At 36.9% G+C, this 17,195-nt stretch overlaps 3 protein-coding genes across 6 annotated transcripts; 1 reads left to right on the top strand and 2 right to left on the bottom strand.

The window, feature by feature from the left end:
• Nucleotides 1-134: 134 nt before the first annotated feature.
• On the bottom strand, nucleotides 135-841 carry LOC133299103 (ferredoxin C 1, chloroplastic). Its single transcript, XM_061498528.1, has one exon. The coding sequence runs from the start codon at nucleotides 725-727 to the stop codon at nucleotides 278-280; it is 450 nt and encodes a 149-aa protein (XP_061354512.1). The 5' UTR covers nucleotides 728-841; the 3' UTR covers nucleotides 135-277.
• Nucleotides 842-1,926: 1,085 nt separating this feature from the next.
• On the top strand, nucleotides 1,927-8,649 carry LOC133299105 (cysteine synthase-like). 4 transcript variants are annotated; one of them, XM_061498530.1, is made up of 11 exons: nucleotides 1,927-2,195; nucleotides 2,808-2,869; nucleotides 2,987-3,096; nucleotides 3,236-3,293; nucleotides 4,249-4,512; nucleotides 4,592-4,729; nucleotides 4,872-4,923; nucleotides 5,772-5,851; nucleotides 6,586-6,645; nucleotides 6,826-6,906; nucleotides 8,034-8,649. In XM_061498530.1, the coding sequence occupies exons 2-11, from the start codon at nucleotides 2,828-2,830 to the stop codon at nucleotides 8,124-8,126; spliced, it is 978 nt and encodes a 325-aa protein (XP_061354514.1). In that variant the 5' UTR covers nucleotides 1,927-2,195; nucleotides 2,808-2,827; the 3' UTR covers nucleotides 8,127-8,649. The 4 variants fall into 4 exon arrangements, with proteins under 4 accessions (XP_061354514.1, XP_061354516.1, XP_061354517.1 ...); XM_061498532.1 differs by lacking the exon at nucleotides 1,927-2,195 and adding an exon at nucleotides 2,271-2,412; XM_061498533.1 differs by lacking the exon at nucleotides 1,927-2,195 and adding an exon at nucleotides 2,365-2,450.
• Nucleotides 8,650-8,790: 141 nt separating this feature from the next.
• LOC133299107 (preprotein translocase subunit SECE1) lies at nucleotides 8,791-9,408 on the bottom strand. The gene has a single exon (XM_061498534.1). It carries the CDS (start codon nucleotides 9,325-9,327, stop codon nucleotides 8,821-8,823), a length of 507 nt encoding a protein of 168 aa, XP_061354518.1. The 5' UTR covers nucleotides 9,328-9,408; the 3' UTR covers nucleotides 8,791-8,820.
• Between the last annotated feature and the right edge of the window lie 7,787 nt (nucleotides 9,409-17,195).

Consider the following 17,195-nt stretch of genomic DNA (forward strand, 5'->3'; position numbering starts at 1 on the left):
TATTAACTAAAATTACATATGATGTCTTTGTATCCACATTTAGTTCATTATGCTAGGTAACCATTACATCAACAGTTGTTGGGCAATTGCCATCTATTCTGATTTGAGTCGTATGTTCAATTTCATGCATGCATCAATAAAAAGCCAGATAATTGAAGTATATATTAAACCAGAGCAGAGCAACAGCAGCAATTATAAGAAAACAAGCAAAGACTCAATGCCATTCACCAAAACCAAAAAAACAGCATAGGAATTACATTGCAAACTCAAAAATAGATCAGTCATTGGCTGTAGCTAATTGCAATGACAGAAGCTCATCCTCTGGGATAGTCCTAACATGACAATCCGATCGAGGATATGAGGAACACAAGAGTGCATAGCCACGATCCACCACATCATCGCTGAGCATTCCATCGCTCTGGTCAACAGACCCACTTAGAAGATGAGCAGGGCAAGTCATGCAAACTCCAAGCTTGCAGTCATGAGGCACAGACAAGCCAGATTCCAATGCCTTTGATAGTATGGTCTCGTCAGGTTCAACTTCCAGCTGCGTGGACTGGCCCTCGTGCTCAATCACCACTTTATACGACCTCACTATGAGTGATGATGAGCGTGAACCAAGGCGTGCCCGAGTGTTGAACTGAGAAGGAGAAGCAGAGGAGACTTTGGTGATGGGGTGGTGCTTTTGTTTAAAAAGAGTGAAGGTTGTGAATTGAAGAGTTGCCATGTTTTGTTTTGTGTTTGGAGTTTTGTTCTAAGGGAAGTGTTTCTTTCTAAGATGGGGCAAGGCTTGTGGTGGTTGAAAGGATAAGGCTTGTGGTGGCGAGGTCTTTTAACTTTTTTCACGCATCTTGCAGCAACAGGCACATCTTTCAAGGGTTATTTTCTTAACGAGTTGAATTTTTGTAAGAATCGAATTAAAAACCTCTTCCTTATGCAAATTATTTTCTTACAAATTGAATTTTTCTTATGTTTTTATATGACTTTGTGTTACCCCAAAAACAATAACTAGGATGTCCCAAAAACCAAAATTTTCTTCAATTTTTTGTTTTCCCGGTTTAGAAGGTGCAAAATTGGGAGTAAGAAAATTTCGTTTCTTTTGGAAATAAATCCAATTATAAAGTTATTTTGGTTTTATCAAAGTGGAAACCAATCAGTTCATGAATTATTTGTAATTATTTAAAAAAATTAAGCTTTTGAGACAAATCATTTAAAGGATATAGAGTTGTCTTCTTTTAAGTGAAAAAAATAATAATTATCCTTTAAAAGAATAGATATCTTTTTCATATTTTTTATTTGTATGGAAGTTCGAGAATTCTATTTAACTGAATTAAAAAAGTGAATTGCCCAGAATATTACATAAACATTTTCGATGTTTTAACAAAGGGAATATCATTTCTGCTCGTGGCAGAAAAAAAAATTCTATCAAAGAGAGTAAATCAAAGAGAAAGAAATCCATGAGAAGACATAAACTGAGTAAATGATGGATTTACTCTAATTTTATTCTCTGTGGCAATTTTTTTTTTTTCTGCCATAGATATATAAATGATATTACCTTTAACAAATTATGATAGTTCAATTACGTCAAGAAAATAAACAGATGGGATACTTAACGATATAGTAATGTTATGATATATAATTAAAAAAAGTTTATTGATTTTTGATTTGATAAATGAGTTTTATTTTTCTTATGTTGCATAAGATAAGTTGTCTCGTGTACCACAAAAAAAATAAATAAAACCACTAAAAAGGAAGAGAAAGAAAATAAAAAAGTGAGTCTCATCTACTTTTTGTGTATAGCATGAGAACTTGTATCATGCAACATAATTAAAATAAAACTCTTGATAAATATCATCGAATGTGAAAGTATGTATTAGTTCCTCCATAGTAACATATTTGGAGAGTTTAAAGTTTTTATCTCATTATCCACCTGGGATTAGAGCATGTTCAATCTTCTCCGATAACATATTTGAGTGGATTTAAATTTTTTATTCAAAATCCGCCACGAATCGGATTGTTGGGCAAACATAAATCGATTGGAATATTAAAAAAATAAAACTTTTTCAGCGTTTTCTTTACAATATATAAGACTGTGAGGGGGTGCTAAAGAAAATTGATTATCGTCATTTTCTTCGTAGATCGTCGTTATCAGCTGTGCTTGTCTCAGTGGCTACTTAATATCGTCATTCCTGAAGGTCCCTTTTTTCTGATTCTCTCTAATCCTCCAATACATTAATTAAGCTCTTTGATTGTTGATTACACTTCTGAATTAGCGTTTATTTGCCACTAATGAATCCTAATCCATCAATATCAGTACTTGTCACTTGTCAAGTTCCTTATTTTTGTTTTCCTACTTTCTTTTTGGATCGCGGTTTTCTGTGCTGAAACGGCGACGTTCGAACTAGGAGCAATGTAAATCCCCCGATTTAGGTTATTGTTATTACTTATTGGTGAGATGATTAAATGTAATCAGAATGTCTTTTGCACATTTTTGTTTTATGGTTCTTTATGTAATCGATTTGGGTACTGATATTTCGTGCAAAAAGTTGTAGATTTTTTCGTTTTTGTGATCCTCCTAACTCTTTGGTTCTGATAAAGGTGATGACAAGAAAATATTGAGATATAGCATTTGTTTTTAGCTGAACAAGATTTGAATTTTTATGTTTTGTGTTCTGATGAGCTTTTATGTTCTTCATGTTGAGAAATGTTTCACATTCCTTTGGTAGTATAGATAGAGAACTAGTGGCTTTGTGAATAATGGAATTTCTGGGTGCTATGCTAATAGTTTGTCTGTCTTTCTTTGTCAGCTTTTTAGTCAGCTGATATTATGGCGGTCGAAAAGTCTGGAATCGCCAAAGATATTACAGAAGTAAGTCTGTGCACCTTGATGTCCGTTTCTGTATGGTTTTTTCGTACTGGGTTTTGCTCCTATTGATAGCGTTTCTTGCTACTTTACACGCTGCTGTCCGATGTTTATTTTGTGTAGTTGATTGGCAAAACGCCATTAGTATATCTAAATAAACTTGTGGATGGCTGTGTTGCCCGAGTCGCCGCCAAATTGGAATTAATGGAGCCATGCTCTAGTGTAAAAGACAGGTAAATAGTTGTTCCATTGTTATGAGTCTTGATTCTCTGTAATTTTTATTTATGCTTTTGGTAGCATTATTTTTGGCATGGGTTTTTTTAAGATTTTGTGCTCGTTCTTTTGTTCTTATGATATATGTTGGACACGCAGGATTGGCTATAGTATGATTGCTGATGCAGAAGAGAAGGGACTTATCACACCTGGAAAGGTTGGTATACCTTGATTATTAAAGAAAAGTGAAGCAAGTAATAGATAAGTAAAGGTGTCTTCGCTCGAACAGTATGGTTTGGGTCAGTAATCCTGCCCACGGCCGACGTCCTATTATCTCGGCACAATAATCTTACTCCTTAAAATTTCTGGATTAACCTTATCAACAGACCTTATTTTACATGCATTGTGTAGACTCTTTCTTAAGGGAACTATTACTGTATTCTGATGCTATCCATTAACAAGGATATTCCTCATCAAATACTTTTACCCCTTCTATAAATACATGGCTAGTCCTCTATGTATGACATTGACCTTATGATATTTGATCATAATCCCTCCATTCTCTTGCGCTCTTCCTAACTTGAGTGTTAGTTTGTTGCAAGCACACCAACCCCTGTGCCCAACTGCATCAATCAACACGGGCAAAGAAATCCCTAAGCACGTACCAGTTAGAGAATCATCACCAACCCTTTGTTTAGCCCGGTACCTCGGACTGAACAGTTGCCATTTTTAACTCATTCTATGTGTGTGTGAATCACGATGCTCCTAAACTTCCAAGTATGAAGGAGATAGACAAAAGTCGTGAGTTAACTTATTCCGCACAATGGATATGTACGATAACTAACTGTACAATATTTGTCTTCAAGAGAACACAACTTTGGCTGGATTATCCTGTGTCATGAAGGTTATATCATATTCCTATATATGGAAAGTCAAACCCAAATTTATACGAAATGTGAAATTTTTCCATTACAAATGAAATTTATGCTACTCTTATAGCAGTTATTTTAGATCTGAATGAATACTCTGTTAATTGGTTTTTGTTACAACTTATATTTATAATACTAGGAAGTGGTAAGGTGAAAAAAAGGAATTTTGGGTATTAATTTAGCTTATGTTCAGAGTTGACAATTATTACATTTTCTGAATGTGAGTTTCTTATTTTACTGAAGAGTGTCCTTATTGAACCAACAAGTGGTAATACTGGCATTGGATTAGCCTTCATGGCAGCAGCCAAGGGTTACAAGCTCATAATTACAATGCCTGCTTCAATGAGTCTCGAAAGAAGAATTATTCTATTAGCTTTTGGAGCTGAGTTGGTTTTGACAGACCCTGCAAAGGGAATGAAAGGAGCTGTTCAGAAAGCAGAAGAGATATTGGCTAAGACACCCAATGCCTACATCCTTCAGCAATTTGAAAACCCTGCCAATCCCAAGGTATATAAGCACATTTGTTCTGTAAAATGGTGCAATAGACTCCTGACACTTTGTGCAATGTATATTGTTATAATTGCAGATACATTATGAAACCACTGGTCCAGAGATATGGAAAGGCTCTGAAGGGAAAGTTGATGCACTTGTTTCTGGGATAGGTACTGGTGGTACCATAACAGGTGCAGGTAAATATCTTAAAGAGCAGAATTCCAACATAAAGGTTAGTTTTTTCCCCGCTTAATATATGTTTAGATATATTTAGGGATACTTGAACAGGATATTTCATGGAAATGGAAATAACTTATCTCTATAGCTATGTCATTCTTTTTTCATGTTTTCAACGTCTCTTCTCTTTTATGTAGCTGTTTGGTGTGGAACCAGTTGAAAGTCCAGTGCTCTCAGGCGGAAAGCCTGGTGAGTTATAACCTCTTCTGTAATATTGTAGTTTTTTGGATATTTTTCGTAAGAACCATAATTTTCTTGCATTGCAAGTTGATATTTATTAAATTTCTATTAATTTGTTTCTTGTTGTTTGAGAGCATTGTGGATCAAATGCAAAGAGTCTGATTAAAATGGGTAGAAGAGGACTTAATAAAACTTTAGGAGAAACCATTTAAAAAAACTTGCTCTTCCTGGTTTTACCTTTTTCTTTCTCACCATTCTCTTCCCGCTTTTACTAAAATTTTGGTTTTTGATAGAAACTAATAATTGGTAATGTGGCTGACCCCACTCAATGGGATAAGGTGTGGTGGTACTTCTTTACTTTGCCATGTTAAAGCTATTGGCTGGCATTTAAGAGTTGACTGCGTTGGAGGTATTATTGAATAATACCCCCATCCCACGTCTCTCTTACCATCCAGGAAGGACTGTGTTTTATTTATTCTGTCTGCCCATATTATTGAAAGTAGATTATCACTAAGTTTTCTTTATAACACAGCATTCATTGTAGCACTCCTTTTTATGTATTTTTCTTGACACCATTTCATGGTCGCTTGTCTAGATTGCTCCGTGGACTAATTACATGCTAAGCATGTAAAGTTCCTGTCACTGGTTATGCTGTCTTTTCTTCAGCTTAAATTTATCCCTTTAGAGTTTATGCTCTAAATCAGTTCCTATTTGTTTTTTCTTGTTTGTTTTGTTCTCCTGTGGCTGTAACTACTATAGTTTTACACTTTTTATTTATAAGAAAACCTTAGGGTTGAGGTAAAGAACTTTATTTTCTAGTTGTGGCTAATTTACAAATTGCCATTGTAAATGTTCAGGTCCACACAAGATTCAAGGGATTGGTGCTGGTTTTGTCCCTGGTGTCTTGGAAGTCAATCTTGTTGATGAAGTCGTTCAAGTAAGCTTAAACAACTTGTGGATAATTGTTACATTTTTCAAAAGATCACCTATTCATATTTCCAGGAATATTATGATTTATATTTTTTTTTAAAGTTGTTTGGAAATGCTATGTACAGTTTTGGAAAATGGGATAATTCGTGTGTTTATAGTTATTGGCTTATGGCATCTTATTGTTGATAAGTTCTTGACATTCTTACACGTTCAATTCTTAGATATGAATTTGATGTAGCAGTTTTCCTTTTTATTAATTTGATGATATTGATTCAATGTTTACTTTGACTTAATCGAAGCAGACTTTTGCTGCTTATTGATCATTTCCAGCTTGAGAAGCTTTTCTATTAATTTCTGATATAAACTTGTCCTAAAGTACTTGGGTTCTCCTCTTCCTTGGGCAAGTTCTGAGTAGGGACAAAATTCCAGTTTGAGGGTAAACCACAATGGTAATCGTGGATAACTTTGAAGATTAGGAGCTGATTTTATGGCTACAAATATAAATATGGACACATTATGATTTGATATATAAAAATATTTTTGATATACATCCACTTCTAATCTGTCATAATTGAATTTTGTATTCAATGCACTTTTGAATTAGTCTAAAATAATTTTAAATTCTGAAAAATAAAATTGTGATTGATGTGTAGTATTAGAAAGATTTTGAATATCTCATCATTTTGCAGTATTTGTTTTGAATATCTCATCATTAAACCTTTGATATGTGTGATTTGGCAGATATCAAGTGACGAAGCGATTGAAACTGCGAAACTTCTTGCCCTCAAAGAAGGCCTATTTGTAAGTTCTAAACCTATAGAAATAGCCAAGAGTGAGCTTGATGCTGCCTTTAATATCTATTTTGTTGAGCCTCTTTTGTAATTGATATTTGGATGAGGAAAAAACTAAAAGCTGGTTATACCATTTTCTCTGTTCTAATTTTGAAGTTCATTGAACTTCGTACTCTGGATATTGTTGTAGGTGGGAATATCTTCTGGAGCTGCAGCTGCTGCCGCCATTAAGATAGCAAAAAGACCAGAAAATGCTGGAAAGCTTATTATTGTAAGTTTACTGTATCCCTAAAATTTCGGTGAAAGTATTAGATGTGTGTTGAGAAAAGTGACAGAATTGCTAGTATAATCTTCATGCATGATATTCAACAAAAGAACAGGTGATCTGTTGGACCACAATGACAACATGATATTATGGATGGGAAAAGCTTACCTCCGATTTTGATTTTTTATTTTTTCAAAATATGAAAATTTGGTTAAGGAGATGCTTTAATTTTTTCAAATTTTAATTTAAGATAGACAACTGGATATATTGATGATTACATTCTCCCATATTATTGGTTCTGTTACTCATACCAACACCATTAACATGTGATAATATCGAAATGCTGTAGGTAGTATAATCCAATGGAATTATTTAGAATTTTACTGATGGGACGAGCTCATGTTAGACGTTTAGATCTTTTATTTTTAAAATTAATCTGAAAAAGATTTGTTAAGGATTATGAAGGTTATTATTATTGTTGAGATATATAAAACCATTAATGTAGTCTTACCCAACAGCTTACACTTTTGGGTTGAATTTGTTCTTTATATGATATCAGAGTCTCGGTGTACCGGATTCGATCCTCATCGCCCCCACTTTCTTTCTAGTGGAATTTCTTTCTTTGCACAGGTAGGTGGGCCTGTGCATCGTCCACCCTTCAAGCCCAGCGTGCTCTCGTGTGAGGGGGCGTGTTGAGATATATAAAACCATTAATGTAGCTTCACTTAACAGCTTAATCTTTTGGGTTAAATTAGTGCTTTACAATTATTAATTGGTTCTTTATAATTATTTTGGATGATAAAGACAACTAGAAATGTTGATGGTTGCATATTTCCACATTATTGGTTGTCTCTTCCAATAGCATGAGGTATGCTAAAGGTAATATAATCTTGGGAACCTATTCAATGTAATCTTGCTTCTCATGATGTCATGTACTTGTATTATATTATATAATAATACTTATAATTCCGTAAGTATATTCACAGTTGCTCCTAATGGGTGTAGTATGGAATGAGTTTTGTTACTATATCTAGACTGGATCACCGGTCTCATTACTGCATGATTCGTTATGACTGATTCCTCTCATTATACGAGTAACTTATGGGCCACTTTTTCACTTTGATATGGTGCAGGTTGTTTTTCCAAGCTTTGGCGAGAGGTACCTGTCCTCTGTGCTATTCGAGTCGGTCAGACGGGAAGCTGAAAGCATGACTTTCGAGTCCTGAATTCCTGTTTTAAGGCTTTTAAGCTGCTTTACTTCCGATTTTTCAAGTTGTGAATTTTAATAGGCTTAACCGCTTAACTATTGGCTGTCAAAATACTCTCTGTGATTCTGAAATAAAACTTGCTTCAAAAGAAAGATGGAATAAAGTTGGCAGTCGAGGATATATAGTGTCTGCTGTCTAGAAACGTTAGGTAAAATATGCATGAAAGAAATATACAGGTTCTTCATAATTCTACAGCCAAAATGTGATTAGAATTGTATTCTACATACACCAATGTCCCCATCAACCCTTTGATGCGGAAATTTTACAAATTCACGAGGAACCCAGCTACCAATGAAAAAAACATAGTATAATAGCATAACGGCATAACTCTAGCAGCATGGGGGATATAGACTAACATTTTAATGCCGAACGCATTTTGAAAGGAACACTTTGCTACTAACATTTTAGTTTGGGATCACTTCAAAATTTGATTTGTAGATCATGCACTTCACAAATGAATTGAACGAGTGACATCACCACCACATCTATCGCCGAACTTTACAGGTACATTAATAATTAACATAATTTAACATTTGAAAGGTTAGTGGGATAGACACCGAAATTGTAGCAAATAAAATGATCTTTAATTTCTTTATGCTCTTCGTTCACACTCACAGTCATAGTCCCTTTTGGATTTTGTTTCATTGTCAGGTCAGGTAAAGAAATCCTGAACCCCTTTTCCTGAAAAAACACGGTCAGAAAGCTCGGCCAAAACGGCATTGACGGTGAGCAAAACGACGCTAGAACCAAGGATGACACTGAGCACAACACCGGTGGTGCCCAACACCTTCCCGAACGCGGGCCACTCAATCTCACTAATCTCTTGAGCCACTCCGTTCCAAAAGTTATCCCCTTCTTTCTCCTTCTTCTCCTCCATCGCCTTCTTCAGCTCCGATGCCAACTCCGACTCCTTCGATTCCGATTCCGATTCGGCTTCGGATTTGGATTCGGAACTCTCTTGGCTTTCCTCGACTACGCCGGTCACCGTCATCCGTCGCCTCCGCGGAAGCGACGAGATTCCGATGGGAGTGAGAGGGAGAGGTTTGAAGATTAAGGGAGCACTGAGTCTGAGTCTGAGTCTGAGTCTCGGACTGAGAGGAGGTGATGGAAAGAGTGATGTGAGTGGCAGCTGCAAGTGGTGAAAAGCGTGCAGCGCCATCTATAATGCTCTGATTGATTTCTGGATAATACACCTTCATGCTTCTATTTGCACCTCTCCTTTCGGGTCAACCCGACCCATTACTCTCCTGGGTCAGGGTTTAGTGGATCGCACAATTTATCACATCATTTTTTAGCTTCATAATTGGTATTTTTTTTTTTTGGAGACAGTATTTTATTTTCTTGTGCACTACACTAGCCAGGTTTCATGTACCAAAAAAAAAAAAAAAACAAACTTAAATGTGTCGTCTCATATGAATTTCAAATAAGTGAGTGTAGTGTGTATTATTGTAAGAGGACTAAAAATTTACTCCGTTATAATTTAAATGGGTATACATATACTTTATAAGGACTAAAAATTTATCCGTTACTTGGTGGTAAATAACTAGAACAGGTAGAATGTCCAGAAACGCTTCATCATTATGACAGCAAGACCAGTTCTTCTGTTCTTGTTGTTTGGTTTATGAGTTCATGTGCCACTAACAAAAAATTCCACGATAATTATTCCCAGGAGCTAGGATTTTTTTTAAGGGGGCAAAAAAATCAAATGTACAAGTAAATTGGGTTAGGATTTTATTATAGAAGTAAATTTAGTGATCTTACCATTAGATCAGGGTACATAAGAAGATATGCCGAAGTAAATATACAAAAAAATATGCCTAATTAAATCATGATACTTTAGGAGCCTCTATTGCATGTCATTGGATGCCCACCATTAAGAATTTTTTTCTTCAAATTTTATTCTTATGGATTTTTTACTTATTTTTCACATCTCGTGGACATGTCATAGTATGAGGAAAAAATTTAGTGCTCCTAGCCTATGTGCTTCTTTCATTAAAGGGGTTGACACTTAATAAAAAAATAATTTTGCTCTCTCTTCTCTCCCGATTTTGATTGGTCCGGACCTCTGAGTCAATGGTATTTCTCGAGCATCAAAATTCTTCTCAACGGTTTGATGCCGCGACACACAAGAGAAATGCACTATATATGTGTGGCTGGACAAAAATTAATGTAAACATCTAAACACAATAATAATTAAGAATTCACAATTGAGAGACCAGGTGCTCGATGTCATCTGCAGTGTAATTCTGCATAATAACACCTTCACTGAAGTCTATCATCTCAACCCTAAAAAGTCCCCCCACATTAACCTCTGCAACGGGGGGTATTTAATGGTGTGTGTATCTTCACTTTCAGAAATCAGGTGAAGCTTTGAAAAGTGATGGTTTTTGACAACTACGTAAAGAACCTTGGGATACACCACTCCAAAAGCTAGATCAAAGGGTGGGAGTGCCCAAGACCTTATAAACTCCACATTAGTTGCACATTCAACTAATGTGAGACTATTATCTCAACACGGTCCCTCACACGAGAGCCCATTGGGCTTGAAGAGTGGACAATGCAACAGTCTCAGCCTACCTGTGCTAAGAAACGCCACAAGAGGAAGTGCGGAGCGACGAGGCTCTAATACCGTGTAAAGAACCTTGGGAAGCGCCATTGTTTGATCTTTTTTCTCCCTTGTTCTTTAGTGGGTGGAGAACCACTAACCCCTGATAAAAAAAAAATTCCTTGAAATTTAAGGAGGGAGGCGGGCGGCCGCCCACCCTAGTATCCCCGGCCTTCGCCTCTGATTATTCCCATAGTGAAGAATGGGTGCGCGCCACAAGGAAGATGAGTTTTTACAAAAGAAACAGTTTTTATTTTGATTTTTTTATTTTTATTACAGTTGAGAGGTTGTTTGAAATGAAAATCATCAAATTAAACTTTCTGAAATTGAGTTGAATTTGCTTGAGTCTGTCAAGATCAGTAATAATGTGTATAGGAGTTTGGTGAATGTCACCTTGGTGACTTAGACTAAGCTTCCAATGTTTTTGTTATTTGGTCAAAACTCAATACGGGTTGAATGCCACAAAATATGCTTCTCATTATTACAAATGAAATAATTAAGACCTGGTCTTTCTCTTTGGTTCAATTAATGTGCCACTAATCACAAAGTCTATGAACCTTTTTAATATCCCTTCAATTAGTGGAGTGGTAGTGCGCCAGAAGCTACATGAATTTTTCGAAGAAATCCTCGTTAACTTTCTGACAAAATTTCCGCCCACTGGAATTTGCTTGAGTTTGTCAAAGAGTAACCCTATGCATTGTATTTTGGTGAATGACAATTATTGACTAAATTAGAGGTTCAAACTCCAAAGACCATACATATGTCTTGTTATTTGGTTATCAAATTAGTTTTATTTCATAAACCAAATTAGTTTTTTTCCCTTCATTTTTGCATCTGTTTCGTTTTATTTGATTAGTGCAAAAATACTTTTTCATGTATTTTTTCTTCTTCTCATTTTTGCCTCTGTTTCGTGTATAAACCAAATAGTATATTTGGTAAGTTTTTCCCCTCAATATTGCTTATAACTATGTATGACATTATTTTGCTGGTTGGTTGAATTAAATTTGTTTATTATATTACTTTATATGTATATAAATATATATAAATATAATTTGTATTCCATATTATGATTCTATGATTTGTGTATGATTCTGCGATTTACGATTTTAGTTAGTCCTTCTGAATTTGTGTGGACTCTTGAGTTTGAGTTTGACAACCTTGCTTAAGATGCTCCTCAACACTTAGAATTTGAAGAATTAACATATAACAGTAAGACAAAGTCTTGTTATTTATTTTAGTGTTTTCGTTGAATGTGCACGGAAGGATGTATGGGCCAAGCCCAATAACAGAAGCCCAACATCAGAAGTCAGTTAGTTTGTTTAAAGTCAGTTAGTTTGTTTAGCTGATCTGTTATTATTGAAAGGTTGAGATCATTCAGTTATTTATGAATGGCTGAGATTCATCTAAGACTAGGAGTATATAATTTAGAGTTACACAGCTGAATGTAATCATCACTTCATTTTCTCAATATCAAATTTCAGTTTATTTCTTTCTTCTCTCTCTCCTCTGATACCTTTCATGGTATCAGAGCCTAATCTGATCCATGGATTCAAATCGTGTTGTGCAAAGCTCTGTTCATACTTTCTCCAATCCAGTTTCCTTTAAGTTGGATGAAGATAATTTCCTACCATGGAAACAGCAAGCGTTGGCTACAATCAAAGGTTATGGTTTAATCAAATTCATCACTCAAGAAGTTCAAGATCCAATACCTGTTGCAAGAACTGCTACTGAAGAAGGTGTAGAAAGTGTTGGCAACAATGCAACTCAAACTCCTCAAGTCACAAATACACAAACGACTGTTACTGCTCAACAAGATCGGTTGATACTTTCTTGGCTGCTGTCGTCCATGTCTGAATCAATGTACATGCGTGTTGTTGGCTGTTCCAATTCATTCCAAGTTTGGAAGAAACTTGAAGAATTTTTCATGTCTCAAACGAGAGCAAAGGTTAAACAATTGAAAGTGCAATTGAAGAATATAAAGAAAGAAGGTGATGTGTCAAAATACCTTCTCACAATCAAGAAAACAGTGGACTCTTTGGCTGCATGTGGTTCAGCTGTTAGTTGTGAAGATCACATAGATGCGATATTAGATGGCCTAAATGAAGATTATGATGGTTTTGTCACATCAGTCATTTCACGCACAGATCCTTATACTGTTGGTGAAATAGAAGCTCTATTGATGGCTCAAGAACAAAGGTTGGAGAAGCATAGAAGAAATCTTTCATCAAGTCTTCAAGCCAATATGGCTCAACTTCAGGTCAGTAACACTGCAAACAGAGGAAGAGGAGGTTTCAACTCCAATTTTAATAGAGGAGGTTTTAATTCGAACAGAGGAAGATTCCAAACAAATACAAATAGAGGAAATTATCAACCTTACAGAGGAAGAGGAGGAAGGTACCATGGCAGTGGAGGCTATAATAGACCTCAATGCCAAGTTTGTGGTAGATATGGCCACTTGGCTCTTGATTGTCATCATAGGTTTAATCAGAGTTACCAAAGCTCAATGAAACAGAATAACTTCTCCAACATGCAAGCAAATATGGCAGTGACCAGCCACACTGCTGCAAAACAACAGGATGATGAAGCCTCTGATTATTTCTCTCTCACTGATTCAAGCTGGTATCCAGACTCTGGAGCCACAAATCACTTCACACCAGAATCCTCCAACCTGTTGCAGAAAACCACTTACAATGGTCAGGATGCTGTTCAAGTAGGTAATGGATCTAACCTAAAAATCAAACACATAGGTCACTCATTTCTATACTCTCCTTTTAGTTCAAAAACTCTTACACTGTCCAATCTTCTGCATGTTCCTGGTTTGTCCAAAAATTTGTTGAGTGTTTCACAATTTGCAAAGGAAAATCAAGTATTTTTTGAATTCCATTCTAATATTTGCTATGTCAAATCTCAGGCTACCAAGGAGATCCTTCTCCAAGGCAACCTTAAAAATGGTCTCTATGCGTTTGATGGAGTACAAAAACCTCCAAAGTTTGCTGTTGCTGCTGCATCTACTTCAAAATTGCATCAACCTAGTGTACCCACAATTTCTGCTGCTAAATCTTTCTTAGCTTGTAATAATACTTCTAAAGTTTCCACTTTAGATCTATGGCATTCGAGATTAGCTCATGCCTCTTTTCCTATTGTCAAGTTGGTTCTTAAACATTGTAACATACCATATGCAAATAAAACTGATTCACAATTGTGCTGTGCTTGTTGTATGGCAAAATTGCACCAACTGCACTTACCTAATACTACTACAGTTTACTCTAATCCCTTAGAACTTGTTCTTACTGACATTTGGGGTCCAACACCTATTGCAAGTTCCTCAGGTGCTCGTTACTACATTTTATTTGTAGATGCCTTTTCCAAATACACTTGGCTTTATCCTATGACAAACAAATCACAAGCTTACAATATATTCATTCAGTTTAAAACCATGGTTGAATTACAACTTAATGCTAAAATCAAATCCCTCCAAACTGATAATGGCAAAGAATACCTCAAACTCACTCCCTATTTGCAACAACATGGCATTATTCATCGCCTCACATGTCCCTACACTCATCAACAAAATGACCAACCCGAAAGAAAACATAGGCATGTTGTTGAAACTGGCCTAGCTCTTCTAGCTCAATCCCACTTACCAACCAAGTATTGGACTGATGCCTTTCTTTCTGCCACTCATGTTATAAATCGCTTACCTACTCCCACCCTAGACAACAAGTCTCCTTTTGAAACCTTATTTCACAAGACACCTGATTACTCCTTTCTCAAGACATATGGATGTGCATGTTATCCCTACCTAAGACCCTATAATAGGCACAAAATCAATTTTAGATCAGAAAAATGCACCTTTATTGGCTACTGTACAAATCAAAAAGGTTACAAATATTTAAAACCAACTGGTCAAGTCATTTTTGCAAGACATGTTCTTTTTGATGAATCTGATTTTCCTTTTCTCAAATCCTCAGTTTCTACTTCATCTTCAACCAGTGAGTCATCTACCTATCCCTCTACTCTTGTCATTCCTGTATTATCTCCCAGCATTAATTCAAGAACTGTCCCTGTTCCATCCCCTGTCCCAATATTAGCTCCTATTCCATCTCCTGTTGTTTCTCCTAATCTCTCAATGGGTGACTCTATTAATGATTTTTCTATTAGTTCCTCTAACACTGCTTGCAGGTTCCCTATTTTTTCTGACAACAGTTGCAGGTCTGATTCCACTCTACCAGTTCCTGTAGTTCCTCCAACTCATCCTATGGTTACTAGAGCCAAAGCTGGTATCTTTAAACCTAAAGCCTATTTGACCTCTTTGGAACCTACTTCTGTCTCTCAGGCTCTAGCACAACCACACTGGCATGCAGCTATGCAAGAAGAGTATGCTGCCTTACTCAAAAATAATACTTGGAAGTTGGTTCCTATGCCTTCAAACAGGTCTCCTATAGGCTGTAAATGGGTATTTCACACCAAATTTCATCCTGATGGCAGCATTCTTAAGTATAAAGCCAGGCTAGTGGCCAAGGGGTTTCACCAACAGGAAGGTTTTGACTACCAGGAAACCTTTAGTCCTGTGGTTAAACCTGCTACCATTCGGATTGTCCTTACAGCTGCTCTTTCTAGAAGCTGGCCTGTTCACCAGCTGGATGTGAACAATGCCTTCCTGAATGGTGATCTTCAGGAAGATGTATACATGCAACAACCTCCAGGTTTTATTCATGAAGATAAAACCCTGGTGTGCAAGCTCACTAAGGCTCTCTATGGCCTCAAACAGGCTCCACGCGCCTGGTTTGACAAACTCAGTGGCACTCTTCACAAACTGGGTTTTGTCACTGCTAAATGTGACTCTTCCCTCTTTATCTCCATTACACCTACTGCTACTCTATATGTCCTAGTCTATGTCGATGATATACTTGTTACTGGTTCTTCTTCCTCTGCTATTCAGACTCTCATCCACTCCCTCAATGATGCCTTTCCTCTCAAGGACCTTGGTCATCTGCACTACTTTCTGGGCATTGAGGTGACCAAATCAGCCTCTGGTGGTCTTCATCTCCATCAATCCAAGTATATTCAGGATCTCCTCAAAAAGGCCAACATGGAAAACTGCAAGTCCATGCCAACTCCTATGATGTCCAGTGTCAAGCTTTCTTCTCGTGATGGATCTCCACATCCTGATCCGTCTCAGTATAGATCCATTGTTGGTGCCCTTCAGTATGCCACAATTACTCGTCCTGACATGACATTCAGTGTAAACAAGGTCTGTCAATTTATGCATGTACCTTTAGATACACATTGGAAGGCTGTTAAAAGGATACTCTGTTACCTGAGTGGGACGATCTCTCATGGGTTAACCATCAACCCATCTCCCAATTCCCATTTGGCTGCTTACTGTGACTCCGATTGGGGTTCGGATCTTGACGACCGCCGTTCCACCAGTGGGTTCTGTATCTTCCTTGGATCGAATCTTGTCACCTGGTCCTCCAAGAAGCAGCATGTGGTCAGCCGCTCGAGTACTGAGGCGGAATATCGCTGTCTTGCTGCTACCGTCGCTGAGCTGACCTGGATCCAGTCCCTTCTCTCCGAACTTCGCATCAGTATCCCCAGATCTCCAGTTATCTACTGTGACAACCTCTCCGCTGTGCTCCTCACCGCTAATCCCATTTTTCACTCCAGGACCAAGCACTTTGAGCTGGATCTCCATTTTGTCAGGGAGAAGGTGCTCAGCAAGGCTGTGTCGGTGCACCATGTCCCAACCATTGACCAACTTGCTGATGGTCTTACCAAAGCTGTCTCCCAAGTCTCCTTCCTTGATTTCAAGACCAAGCTTCGCGTGGTGGACTCCAAGTCCAACCCCTCTTCAGCTTGCGGGGGAATAAAGGATGTATGGGCCAAGCCCAATAACAGAAGCCCAACATCAGAAGTCAGTTAGTTTGTTTAAAGTCAGTTAGTTTGTTTAGCTGATCTGTTATTATTGAAAGGTTGAGATCATTTAGTTATTTATGAATGGCTGAGATTCATCTAAGACTAGGAGTATATAATTTAGAGTTACACAGCTGAATGTAATCATCACTTCATTTTCTCAATATCAAATTTCAGTTTATTTCTTTCTTCTCTCCCTCCTCTGATACCTTTCAGTCATTGCCTAGTTTTTTTTTCATGAAATAGGGAAAAAAATGTGTAGAGCGATGGCATTCGCTACTGTATAAGAAAAATACGCTTATCTTAATAAACTTCGGGTAATATGTTGGTCATATAACATAAAAAAATTAAAAGTGTCCTGCACAAATAACAATTGACATGGTCCCATTAAATTTTCTTTCTCTCTCCTCATATTTCTTTCTCTCTCCCAATTGTTCTTTGTGCAGGAAAATTGTTGATTTTCCTGTTACATAACCGAACATATTCCGATAAACTTCGCTTCTTAT

This window comes from Gastrolobium bilobum, unplaced genomic scaffold, assembly GCF_033153095.1.
Source record: "Gastrolobium bilobum isolate Gb01-03AN ecotype WA unplaced genomic scaffold, APGP_CSIRO_Gbil_v1 utg500, whole genome shotgun sequence".
NCBI lineage: Eukaryota > Viridiplantae > Streptophyta > Magnoliopsida > Fabales > Fabaceae > Gastrolobium > Gastrolobium bilobum.

Excerpts from the sequence above, each read along its gene's own strand:
- LOC133299107 (XM_061498534.1), bottom strand. The coding sequence starts at position 9,327 with ATGGCGCTGCACGCTTTTCACCACTTGCAGCTGCCACTCACATCACTC.
- LOC133299103 (XM_061498528.1), bottom strand. The coding sequence starts at position 727 with ATGGCAACTCTTCAATTCACAACCTTCACTCTTTTTAAACAAAAGCAC.
- LOC133299105 (XM_061498530.1), top strand. The coding sequence starts at position 2,828 with ATGGCGGTCGAAAAGTCTGGAATCGCCAAAGATATTACAGAA. Across the intron at positions 3,097-3,235 it reads TGCTCTAGTGTAAAAGACAG|GATTGGCTATAGTATGATTG; the intron begins GTAAATAGTTGT and ends TTGGACACGCAG. Across the intron at positions 3,294-4,248 it reads GACTTATCACACCTGGAAAG|AGTGTCCTTATTGAACCAAC; the intron begins GTTGGTATACCT and ends ATTTTACTGAAG.